The 12,754-nt window shown below is 60.8% G+C and overlaps 1 protein-coding gene across 1 annotated transcript; it reads left to right on the top strand.

Moving 5' to 3' along the window:
- Positions 1-425: 425 nt before the first annotated feature.
- LOC119105375 (protein abrupt) lies at positions 426-11,954 on the top strand. Its single transcript, XM_037228842.1, has 8 exons — positions 426-478; positions 1,663-1,908; positions 2,367-2,576; positions 4,201-4,392; positions 4,423-4,453; positions 7,007-7,186; positions 8,110-8,499; positions 11,926-11,954. The coding sequence occupies exons 2-8, from the start codon at positions 1,714-1,716 to the stop codon at positions 11,952-11,954; spliced, it is 1,227 nt and encodes a 408-aa protein (XP_037084737.1). The 5' UTR covers positions 426-478; positions 1,663-1,713.
- Positions 11,955-12,754: the final 800 nt, after the last annotated feature.

Raw genomic sequence — 12,754 nt, 5'->3', positions numbered from 1 at the left:
GATTGGCTCAATAGCTCCTTCCAACGATCATAATTCATTCGACGCAGCGGGTCCCCAGATAGCGCCGTGATTGCAGTATTTTATTTAGTGACTATTGATTTCTCAGCTGTTTAGTGTACCACGGTGTCCGATTGTTCCCGGCTGCTTCATTTCTGAAAAGAAGAGCAGTATCGACGCAACGGAGCTGCGGGGCACTGCCAAGCGCCGGCGGCCCAATGCGCATGTGTGCCAGCTCGTCACTTATTGGTTAACCGTCTCCCGCTTGCGCTTTCAGCTGGCAAACGTTAATGTGACATGCGCCTGGGGCTTGCGCCGTGGGATCTCGATGATTTACTGTTCGCACGCTAGATGGCACTGAGAATTTGCCGCTGTACGCCATTTTTGTATGACTCCGGTGAAGCAGTTCGTGGCTGGGGGGCTGGCGTGGAGGAGGTGGAGGAGGAGGGGGCGGGAACCTCGCTGGTTCTCTGCACGTCAGGTGATTATTGTGATGAGATTGCAGGATGCACGGCCGGGGATTCGGGCAAGTTTCCAATCTGAATCATTTAGAGCATTTATTCGTATTTTTGGAATGCCAATTACGTCGGACCGGTTCAGAACACCCGTTTTCCTTTTCTACTCCAGTTGCCAAGGTGTGATGGAAGAGATGCATAATGTTCTTGAGTGACATGAGCCTCTTCTGCAGTTGCGGCCTGGAGTGATTTTTGTATTCCCTTTCATGTCTGCCTCTTGCATGCTAAAATGTGTCCTGGGAAGCCTGGTGGAACCCTGCGCCAACCCACCTTGGTACCACCAACTTGATGTGGGACTGCAGTTTTGCATTCATTTGTGAATTATGTAACAAATATCTGAAGTTTATAGTTAACATGGTGGAACCACATTGCTGTATCATAGTATTGGGTTTAATTCACTGTTGTGTTGCCAGCTTGTTTGGTTAATAAGCAAGATGTACAGGACTGTTATTCACATGGGATGTACAGAACTGTGGTGTTCATCAAATAGGTACTGAAAATATTGTCATAGGAGTTGGGTATCAGAACCTTCTTACTGCTTATCACTTGCAATTCTGCACAAAAGGAAGATGTTTCATGGTGATATTTGTTGAGACAGACAGCTCGAATTTCCTGTGGTGAAAATGTTACCCATTCATGAATTGCCACTCATGACACATGTATCTCCTGCCCACTGAAGCTTGATTTTTATCTCCACAGAACTGCCATAATTTCACAGTTGCCTTCTGTTATCCTTAGGTGTATAGTTTTCTGCTTTTTCATAGACAGATGTTCTAACTTGACCTGGAGTCCCTTGGCTTTATATTTACATTTCTTCATCAGCTACCATATGCCTTATGTCAAAGCATGAGATGTTTTGGTATAGCAGTTTTGTATTGATTTATGATGCCCCATTAAATAAGAAGTGGTGGCATATCATCCAAGCCTTGTAGGGTTTCCAAAGCACAAGCAGCTGATTTCAAAGGCTTGCCTGTATATAATTAGAAAATACCTGATAGTCCACCACCAGCATTAGAATCTTTTGTCTTCTTTATCCCAGGTGGACCTGCAGCATGAGTTGTCCTATCAGTATTCCCAGCAAACACTGTCTGAGCATCCCAATGCCTGTTATTGGCAAGCTTGTAATGACAGGTGATGTCTTGCATTGCAGGCGTGGGCAGCGTGACATGTGAGCGGCTTCTGCAGCCTGCCAGAATCCAACATGGGCCAGTCCACAGAGGAGCAGCACTACAGCCTCAAATGGAGCGACTACCACCAGAACATGATGACGTCATTCCGAGAGCTGCAGTCGCAGGAGGAGTTTGTGGATGTTACACTGGCTGCTGATGGTCACTCACTGCAGGCTCACAAGGTCGTCCTCTCTGCCTGCAGCCCCTATTTCAGAAAATTGCTGAAGGTAGGTGTCACTGCAGGCACATCCCTCCCATTGTCTAGAGTTTTTGTTGGTGAGTGCAGGTCTGCGGACTGGGGGTATTGTTCATTTACACATGTATTTTGTGCCCTACCTTGCTAGGCTGTCCTACTTGATCAAGTTTAGTATTGAAAGCTTAATAGTGATACCCATATGCAATACAGACAGAACCCATAGATTTACAGTCACTGAAAGCTGTCACTGTGCTTACATGACACCACAATCGAAAGAGTGCTTTGTCCATGCCTTAACAGGTCACCTCTCTGCATGCTCACACGCCACCCATCATATGCACAGTGTTCAGCATTTGAACTAGGTAGCAGTCATCGCACCAGAGCTCAAGCCGGCACTGGCTCTACCGTTTCGCCGAGCACCGTCGCTGCACCCCTTCCAGCCGGCCACCTGCCCACATTGGCCTAACCTCCCCCCATCTGTGCCCGCAGTCAAACCCGTGCCAGCACCCAATCGTCATCCTGCAGAATGTCACGCCACCCAGCCTGGAGTCACTGCTGCGCTTCATGTACAACGGCGAGGTGCAGGTGTCGCAGGAGCAGCTGAGTGACTTTCTGCGCACGGCCGAGCTCCTTCAGGTCAAGGGCCTCTCCGAGACGGGCATCAAGCACCAGCAGCTGGCGCCGGCGCCCCCGCCAGAGGTCGGTGTGGTGGGCGGCGCGGCGGCCCGTTACACCCGGCGGCGGGCGTCACACGGGCGCGGGGGCTGGTGTGCCAGTGCTGCGAGAGGTGGCGGCCATTCGCCCTGATTGTGTAACTCAGTGATGGGTTTGTCACCCCCCCCCCCCCCCTCCCTCCCTCAAGCGTCATCTGGCCGTCGTGTATGTCGCACATAGTATGCGTTTCCAACGCTGTTCCAATGATTATTCCTGGACACTAGTGACCTCACGATGACCCATTTGGTGACTTCAGGATTGCGGCATGACAGGTTGACTGGATAGCATAATAACATCAGTTATGGGATATGGATGGCCATTGGTGTGGGGTGACCACAAACCGAAATGGTAGTGATTCCTGGATGACATAGTGGTGGCTCTTGTGTAGTCCGGGCAGTCGCCTGGCTCCAGCCAGAGTCCCGGCTGGTCCGGTCCCAGTCTGGTGACCAGTACCCCCAGTCTCTCGCTGCCCTGGTTCTGTTCCCACCGGCGATGAATAGGTCATGTCAGGTGAGGTGCACGGTGCAGGCTGCTGTCCCGTGTCCTCGGCGGCCCCTGGCCAAACGCCATGAGATCGGCGACCATCCCCCTCCCTTCCCCCCGCACACTTGGCCACTGGGGTGGTTTTATCCCGCCATTTGCATTGCGTCATGGCGGGGTAGCTATTTATCGGTCGTGTTTGGCTTACGCTGTGAGCTCGAAGCTTAACGGTTGGCACGGGTGGTGACTGGGAAGCAAGGCCGGCTATTTTGTCCTGGACTCGTGAGCGGGCGTCGATGTCACAAGTGGGTTAGCTGGACGGCGTACGGTCGTCATCCACTGTCTGTTGGCCCCGGGACCTCGCAGCATGCTGTATCGCGGCACGCTTCTTTGCTTCGTAGGACGCGACGCATCACTTTTAGCTGGGAAAGCTAGGGCGTCTTGATGTCTGCGTCTGCTGCCAGGTGTCCCCTCTTTAGTAGCCACATGACTGATTTGCTGGGCGTTGACATTGCCGTGCAGACATACTTTGTTCCTTTTTGGGATGTCAAAAGTAATGGTGCTAGAGCCAATCAGGAAGAGACTTCGGGTAGCCTGCGTGACTCCGCGTCATAGTAGCTCATCGGACGCCATGGCGAACGATGTATGGTTGGAAAGAACTGGACAATGGGCTAAAATAGTTGGTAAATGACCTCCGTCTATGTTCAGGATCCAGGCGTGGCTTCCTCCTGCTCAACAATCCCAGTATTCATCGCTGTGGTCCCGTGCGTCCATGCTTTAGTCATCCATGATCGCCGCCGGATGGCCAGTGGTGACCGCTGCTTCCCGTCTGTCATGGTATGCCTGCGCGCCTAGCCGTCCGATCGCCGCCACCGACCAACGGCTGCGTCCGCTGGTGGCCATGTGGTTCGGGCAGGTTCGGACGGTGTGTTCTCTGTCTGATCGCCCCGCCCCCCTGCCGACGTTACCCGTCGTTCCCAGCTTGTGATGCGTGTCTGACCGGGCGTTCGGCGTCGCTGACACGTGTTCGCTGTCTGACCGCTGACCTCCCGCGCCTGAGCGTCGTTCTGCGCCGGTGGCCGAGCGTTCTGCGCCTGACCTCTCGTGACCCGGCGCCGCCTGCCCCCAGGCGAACTCGCTGCCGTCAGGCCGGCGCTCGGCCGACTCGGTGCCATCGCCGTCCGCCAAGCGGGCGCGGCCGGCGGCAGACACGCCGGTGCCGAGCGTGCCGCTGCCGCCCAGCATCACGGCCATCCCGACGTCGGTGCTGACCGCCGCCGGCGCCGCCGAGAACAACAACCACAAGCCCGAGCCGGAGCCGGCGCGGCGCGCCGAGCACGAGGAGCGCGAGCGCGCGCCGGCCACGCCCCACGACAAATACGGTGAGTCCGCGCGCGGCGGCGGCAGGGGGACGGGCTCCGATGGTGTACGGGTGTGGCGGCCGGAGCCGCCGCTGGGGAGGGTGGCAGGTGTGGGATGGGAGGGCGACTGTACAGAGGAGCGCCGCTCTTGGCGCCAGGTATTGCCGTGTCGCGCCAGCTGTCATGGGGAGCTTACGTGGCGTTCAGAAGGGCAAGCGGCGCTGTGTGCGGTTTCTCCCTGAACTGGACGGCGGACCTTGCCTTGATGTGTATTGTGGCATGCTGGCGATTGGGCCGCAGCTGGGTTGTCTGACATCGACGGGCTGTGTTTGGGAAGGATCCTTGTCGCTGCGCCGCCCGTGATATAGCTTCTGAGGAGGCTCTGCTGCATGTTGTACGTCGCGGCCAGTACACGGCTAGTGTTCCCCCGATGCGTTCCCCGGAGGGTCGCCTTCGTGGAGCTCGCAAGCAGAATTATACGTTGGTTTGAAAACACGTTTGCTGCGGCTGTCGTGCATGGCAAACTTAAAATTAAAACGGAAAGCTCTGACATCACCCGAGCGATGAAGCCCTCCCGATGGATTGACCCTGTCTAAAAGTCCCGGATCCTCAAGTGCTTATCAATGTCTGGCGAGTGGGTTTCAGACGCTGACGAGGTTTAATGCTAGCACCGCATTGTTCGGGGAAGAGTTTGACATCTGGGACTGAGGCATGATAGCATCTGGTCTGTGTTCAAAAGTAAATCACGATCAAGACTGGCTTTTTGTTGAGAGAAACGTATAAGTAGTTGGTTTTTCCCTTCCGCCTCGCATCGATCGTTACGGAGACCAGTCGAGCGCTGATAACGGTCTTTAAGTGCTTAAACCTTTGTGTCCGGTTCTCGGAGTCTCAATTGCAGATGCTGTGCGAAGCAAAGCCGTCGCTGCGGCCTGCCCGCGTCCGCTCTACCCGTGTCCAATTCTGGCCAGGTACCTCATCTTGTCCGAGGCAGCGCCGTCAAGTGCCCCCCCCCCCCCCCCCCTCCCGCCCTCTTCACCCGTCGCCCAACATGCAAATGGAAAAGACGAAAACAATAGGGCCTGTTTGCCAGCCGGGTGCGTGCCGGCGCCACCGCTACGTCCCTAGCGTGACATGTGCGCACGCTACGTCAGCCGCGGGCCGCGCCGGACCGGCCCGTGTCAGGCGGGCGCGTCCTCCGGCGGCGCGTCCTGCGGGCCGGACCGGCCGGACCGGCCGTGTCAGGCCGGCGCGTCCTCCGGTGGTGCCTTTGCGGGGCCGGACCGGACCTACCGGACCGGCCGTGTCAGGCCGACGCGTCCTCCGGCGACGCTCGCGCGGCGCCGGACCGGCCGTGTCAGGCCGGCGCGTCTTCCGGCGGCGCTCCCGCGGGGCCGGACCGGACCTACCGGACCGGCCGTGTCAGACGGGCGCGTCATCCGGCGACGCTCCCGCAGGGTCGCGCCGGGCCGGCCGTGTCAGGCGGGCGCGTCCTCCGGCGGTGCTCCCGCGGGGTCGCGCCGGGCCGGCCGTGTCAGACGGGCGCAGTGCGCCGTGCAGGCCCGCGGCGATGGGTGTTGCAGCGGCGCCCCAGGCTGGCTGCCGGCGGCGGAGTTGAGCGCGCTGATCCCCGACGCCCAGCGCCGCTCGCATGTCGGGACGCAATGCGCTGCGTGCTGTTTTTACCGGCCGGCAGCGGTATTGATCAGTGGCCGAGTGTTATTGAAGCAGGTGGTGGTCCGTACCAAACATGCGGGCTGCCGCTGGTTCGATTGTTTTCGTGCAATTAAACGGCGCCCGCCTGCGAGGCGGACGTGTCGTTAGCGGCCGCGGGCCACCCGCGCACGCCGTCCCGCCCGCTGGTTGATACGGGAGACGGCGGTGCGGGTGGGAGCGACGGCAGGAGGGACTCGGGGTCAGCGCGGGACAAGGTCTGGTGACAGCGTCGGCGGGAGAGAGTCAGGATCGGCGCGGGACGAGGGCATAGGTCACACCGCCAGCGGCGGGCGAGGCTGGATTGCGAGGCCAGACGAGGACGCGCGCGGGAGGGCGCCCGCGGACGCCGAGAGGGCGGCGGCGGGTCGGGCCGGCGCGCGCCGCTCACCTGAAGCCTGGCAGACGAGCGGCCGCCGACCGGCCCGTAATCGGCGCCGGCCGCCGCGGTTAGCACTGGCCGATCAATGGGCTTGCCGCTGCCGGCGGCCATGTTGACCGGCGTAAGGCCGCCAGCTGTCGGCGAGCCGACGATCTTTATCGGGGTGACCGCTGTGCTGGCGACAGATGCGGGGGGGGGGGGGGGGCGGACGCTCTCAGCCGCGTGCCGACCGCATCACGATCGGTGACTGGCGGCCGACTGGCGATCGTAATCACGCGTCTGCGCTGGTGTCGGCGGCCCCGGGCGACTAACCCTCCCGTCAGCGTGACGCGCCGCGCTGTCGACATCCGAACACCAGATGACGACCTCAAACACATCGATATTCGCCCGGTGGACAGCTCCCCGCCAGGTGAATGCCCAATTCCCTGCTTCGTCCGGCCGTCACACTCACGTTTCCACGTCGTCTCGCGCGCTGCCCGCAGGCCTGGAGCGCCTGGCCGGCATGGACAAGTACCCGGGCCTGGACAAGCTCGGTTCCAATATGGACAAGCTGGGCGGCATGGGGTCGCTGCTGGGCATCCCGGGCTTCGGACCCCTGCACGGATCGCCGACCGTCAACCACATGCAGACCGGGCCCAGTCCGGACCCACAGACCACGCCCGGTAAGCGGACTGACGCTGCGTAAGCGCGAAGGCACTGGGTAGGCGGGGGCTGGGATGGACGGAAAGGTGCCTGTCAGCGGGAATGTAAGAGGGAAGGCACTGGGTAAGCTGGAGGCGCCTGCAGGCGGCGAGGCAATGGGTAAGCGGGTCTTGCCTGTAGACAGAAGGGTACTGAGTAAGCGCCGAGCCGCTGCCTCAGCAGGCAGGCGCCGGGTAAGCGCGCTACCCCGACACAGGACCGTAAGCCGCGGCGAATTACGTCTACCGGTCGTCGCAAAGTGTGGATTACCACCGGGGCGGGCAGGGAGATTCGGTCAGACGGGGAGGCGGCATGGGATAATCGGATCACCGACAATGGCGGCTGCGCGTGCGAGGACGCCGATATAGAGCGGGGTTCTGTGGCGGGGTGTTCTGGGAGGCGATCAGGGCCGCCCTGATGGCCGCCGGGCGGGTGCTGCTGGGGCTGTGGCGGGGTGTTCTGGGAGGCGATCAGGGCCGCACGGACGGCCGCCGGGCGGGTGCTGCTGCGCCCCAGGGTAGCGCCATGTGACATTGTGGCGTGTGTCTGACTTGCCCGAGATGGTCGCGGAGAATGTGAAGTGCCGCGCGGTGGGAGTTCTCACGGGAACCTGGCGTAAAGGGAGACGGCTCCCATAGAGACTAGGGACGCACCCCGTCTTACCATCCCCCTAGAGACAGTCGCTAAGTAAATTCCACCCATCTAGTACTAAGATTTATCTAGAGCAGTCGACATCAACTATGGTCAGTTTCAGCCATCAGAGGGTTAATCATTCACCGTGGCCAGGCTCTCCCACACCGTTCGCTGCCTGTCTCTGTGACTTGTCTGGGTGCGTGCCAGCGCGAGGCGCGCGCCGGCGCGCTCGCCGCCGGCGCGCCTAACCAGGCTGTGTCTCGCGCGCCAGGCTACCGACGCGGCATGGACATGTTCCGCCTGCGCGCCACCGACCCGCGTCCCTGCAACATCTGCGGCAAGATCTACAAGAACGCGCACACGCTGCGCACCCACATGGAGGACAAGCACTCGCAGTGCGCCGGCTTCCGATGCGTGCTGTGCGGCACGGTGGCCAAGTCGCGCAACTCGCTGCACTCGCACATGTCGCGCCAGCACCGCGGCATCAGCACGCGGGACCTGCCGCTGCTGCCGATGCCGGCGCCCTGGGACCCGGAGCTGGCGGCGCGCTTCATCGCGCGCACCGGCGGCCGCGGCGAGGTCGTGCGGCAGTCGCTCGGCCGCTGGGAGAAGTCGATGAGCAGCTCGCCGGTGCCGTCGCCGGCCAGCGCCGGCGGACAGGAGAACGGCGCCGCCGGCGCCGACGAGCCGTACCGCGTCAACCTGATGCACCAGCTGGCGGCGCAGGCGGTCAGCTCGGCCGGCGCCGGCGGCGGCGGCGGCGCAGGCGGCGGAGGGGCCGCCGGCGCCGGCGGCGGCGGCGCGGCCGCCTCCACCGGCAGTGCCGTGCTCGATACCTACCTGCAGATGATGGCGGAGCAGGGACTGGACCTGTCCATGGGCGTGGGCGGCGCGCGCTGCCGGCCGGCCGCCGGCGCCGCCGCTGCCGCCGCCGAGCCGGCCGCCTCCGACGACGAGCCCGACGAGGACGGCGAGGAGCCGGAGAAGGACGACGGCCGCGCCTCGGACGGCTCCGACGAGCCCGACGCCGGCGACAAGGAGAACGTCAGCTGCTCGGGCGGCACGTCCGACCGCGAGGGCTCTGAGTGAGCGCCGCCATCGCCGCCGCCCGGCCACAGCGCCAGAAACGCCGCCGCGCGGCGCACACTCACCGAGAGGCGTACACTAGTTAGCCGTCCGATTTTTACCGCTCTTTTGTAGAAGGCGCGCCTGGCCCGGCGCGCCACCAGCTGCACATACGGCGCCTCAGCCGTCTAAACAGGGGCGGGGCGCGGACTAAGTCCGCACAGCACCGGCCACTATGCACTGACCGCAAGCAATATGGACAAATTGAGCCTATTTTGTTACACACAATGTGGCATTGTGGATATGTTGGATTCCTAGGGCCTTACGACCATCGGGAGCGTGGTGTGCTGACGTCATCACTATACTTGGCTCGGGTTGGTCGCCCGCGCGGGGCCAGCAAGTCATTCATACAGGGTTTATTGATACGGTGAGGGACTGGAGAGCGTGCAGGGCTCACCCTGGTGCCCGGGCCGGACCCGCGGGGTCATAGGTCCCCGACCTGAGGGCTGGAGGTCACGCGCCGCCAGCGGAGGTAGTAACGCTGAACATGGTGTACTGTAAAGCAATAGCCAGCTGTGTTTAGGTCAAGTGATAATGTGCGTGTGTGTAGATCGCTATTTTAGTATACAACTGTTCGTGGCCAGGTCGTGTCATATAAAGTCGTAGTCAGCTTTGGAGTGCGGTCGACGCTAGGGAATCTGTGCCTTAGGTGAAACTGTACCGGAGGCCGGGCGCGCGCGCGGCACGGGCCGGGGGCGGGACGGGCCCCGGGGACGCCCCGCCGGCGGCTGCAGGCGGTGACCCTGGGTCGCCGCCCGCTCGGTGGGGCGGGGCAAGCGTAGCGGCTGACCGGGGCTCTCTTCTGGGTGGCTCCTTGGTTGCGCCGCCGGCGCGCTGGCTGTTGGCGACGTTTTGTGCCTGCTGACCGACTAGTCCTTGTGTGGTGGAAATTGGTTTCCCTTGACCGGCCGCCCGACGGGTGGGCGGCAGCAGGAGCGGCGGGCTCTGACGGGCATTAGGCGCCTCCAGTGGACGGACGGTCCCTCCGGGGGTGGCAGGGACCGCGCCGCCGGGCGACTGGCAGCTTCTCGAGCGTACCGGCAGCTTCGCCGACCTGCCGGGCCGGGGCGGCCTCTGTGCCGTCCCCGGCCGTTTTCGGCCCCAAGGGCGTGTCCAGACACGCACTAGTACCTGAGCACTTTTGTTTTGGCTCGCTCTGTGATTGTCGGTGATTGGGGCGGGGGCGGGGGCGGGCGGGCCGGCTCTAATCCGTGCCCCGTCGGCCTGGGCGCCGGGGAGGGTGGGCCCCGCCGCGCGTCGCCCGGCCTCCTACACTGTCGTCGATAACACAATAGTCAACCCACTGTTGTGTGGTAGGCTCCGGAGCTGATTTGAAAAGGTCTCGGAAACCCTGTTCGCCGCCGCCGCCCGTTCTGGTTTTGTTTTGTACTCTCAGGGTATATTGCAGGTATTTGTTTCCGCGTTCTAGTCTTGACAATTCAGGTCAAATCGCCCAGTATATCTCTTCAGTCTACAGGGTTGCTCGTTGCTGCGTACCTACGGCAAATTTGTTGAGTTTTCTTCGTGCGTTCTTCAGTATGCAAATAGCGTCGTAGAAGGTATGGCTTTTTATGTGTTGAGCCGTTAAGGCAGTTAATTTTGTAGGGTAATCAGCTTGTTGTTAATTGCTGTAATTCCTGTAACATTGTGCCAAACAGTGTACGCAAAACCACTGTTTTTGATTTGCACTAGTAACCACTCCATACGAGAATAGGCGCTTCCTGTCTGTATTGTGATTATTGTACATCTTGTTTTCTGATAGTACCTGATATAGACGTAGTGAAATAATACTCAACTATCGAACAATACTGTAGTACAATGCTTCCTATTTTACCGTTAGTGATGCCGTTTTCCCTAGTGGCGTGTCATCGTGTTTTTTGCCGCATATCAGTGGTCTGCGTCTATTTTTTTGTTGTAGGTTGTGCCGACCCCTTCCGTTGAGACGCAGCCCGCGCGCCCGTCCTGACCGGGCGTCCCTCAGCCGCCCGCGCTCGGTTTCGCCCCAGATGTTTCAAATCTTCTCCGCTTCATTCGTGCGTGTGTACATTAGGGGATGTGTAGAGTACAGTGGTGAATGTCGTCCGAGTAGGCGCTAACCTCCATGTGCAGTTCGACCAGCAATACTCGTTCGGCGCCGCGCGGCCGTCGCGTGTACACGTTTTATACTAGAGTGTTAGCGCCTGTGTCTGTGTACATGCTGTGTAACGGTAGACGCCGTAGCGCCGCGAGCCGGCGGCCGCGCGCCCCGGCGGCGTCGGGTCAGTCGCGCCTCCGCCGCGGCACCGTCCCCGCCCGACCGGTGACTGCTGAAACCCCGGCGGTCTGCAGTGCCGGCCGGCTGGCCGCCCGCCCGCCCGATAAACTGCTGCCGCCGCTCGTTGATTATTTGACAATAATTCAGTTATTTCTGTACGCGGGTGACGTCAGACGACGGCGGGCGCACTGGCGAGCTCTAATGAACTTGGCCCGGTTGTGCGCGCGGCGTTTGCGGCGCTTACCGCACCAGAAATAGCCGCCTCGTCTGTCGCGGCACGCCGCCCGATCGGACCCACTGCCGCGCCCGGCCCCGGCCGGCGCCGCAAAAACCAGCCATGTCGCGCTCGACCGCGCGCACGCTCCAAAATCTCGGCGGCGGCCCGTCGGCGCCGGCGCCTCCGCGATATTGCAGTTAGCGGCCGGCGGTGTTGCGCGCTTTTTGCCCAGGGCGGTGGCGCGCGCGCCAGGCGCCGCCCGGCACGGTAATGGTCGCCATTGAAATTGAGCCGCGCGGCGCCGGCCCGGCCCGGCCCGGCCCGGCGCCATCGATTGCCAGATTTAGGAGGATTGCGCTGTTGCGTGATGCACCGTATTGATTGTAACTGCAGAGCAGCGCCGACCGGCCGGCCGGCCGCTGGTCGGGCGGCGAGAGGGCGCCGCCGGCGAACGGGCTGACCCGACCCGCGCCGCGGCCCCAATAGCGCAGGGACCGACGCGGCGCAGTGCTGGGCTTAGTAGAAAGTATTGTAAGAACGCGCTTCCAGGAATAAACGTAGGAGCCGAGCCGTTCTGTGTGTCTGACTGGTGGTTGGGGCGCGCAGGCGTCGCCGGTAGGCTGCGGTGATGAGCCAAAGCCGAAGGATGGGGCGAAGCCGGAGATGGTGCGGTGAGGTGAGGAAAGGCTGACAAACGTGCTCCCACTTTATCGACGTTCTGACGAGACAATATCGCCAGGGGTGGTGAAAACAACGTAACCACGAGAAACACTGCGTTGGAGTTGTGTGCAAGCTGCTGACGAGTTGTATTAACGTCGATCTTTTGTCCACCAGCTTGCTAAAAAACGCGGGAGGCGCGTCCCAAAGATACTCGGAGCAGAGTGTGAAAGCACAACACTGCATTTCTCATCAAGTGACATATGTGGCAGAGTTGTTTGCAGCGTTCGATTCCGAACCTTCTGGGAACCGAAATTGAGAGCCGCAAACAGCCAAACGCCCTTCAAAATCATCAAAAGCGAAGACATGATCAAATAAGGGATCCAACAAATCTGATAATGTGCTTTATCTGAGCTCCAAGGAAGCCATTCCGTGTGAAATGGTTTCCAAATACCACGCTTCAGATGAGCTGGCCCCACGTCTGACCGGGTCTGTCGCGTTCAAAAGTTCTCCCGACTAAGACTTCACCCGGACCCAAGTATGGTGGGGATTCCGAACCCGAGGACACGTACTTACGTTTAGTCCCGCCACAGCTGCATCGACCCCGACTCCGGCTCACCGCTGATTTCTGTGATCTGTACTACGAACAGCAAAACGTAATCC

The sequence above is a fragment of the Pollicipes pollicipes genome, unplaced genomic scaffold (genome assembly GCF_011947565.3).
Source record: "Pollicipes pollicipes isolate AB1234 unplaced genomic scaffold, Ppol_2.1 Scaffold_6138;HRSCAF=7277_pilon_pilon_pilon, whole genome shotgun sequence".
Lineage (NCBI taxonomy): Eukaryota > Metazoa > Arthropoda > Thecostraca > Pollicipedomorpha > Pollicipedidae > Pollicipes > Pollicipes pollicipes.
The sequence above is the reverse complement of the archived record's forward strand: the minus strand, read 5'-3'. Positions and strand labels throughout refer to the sequence as shown.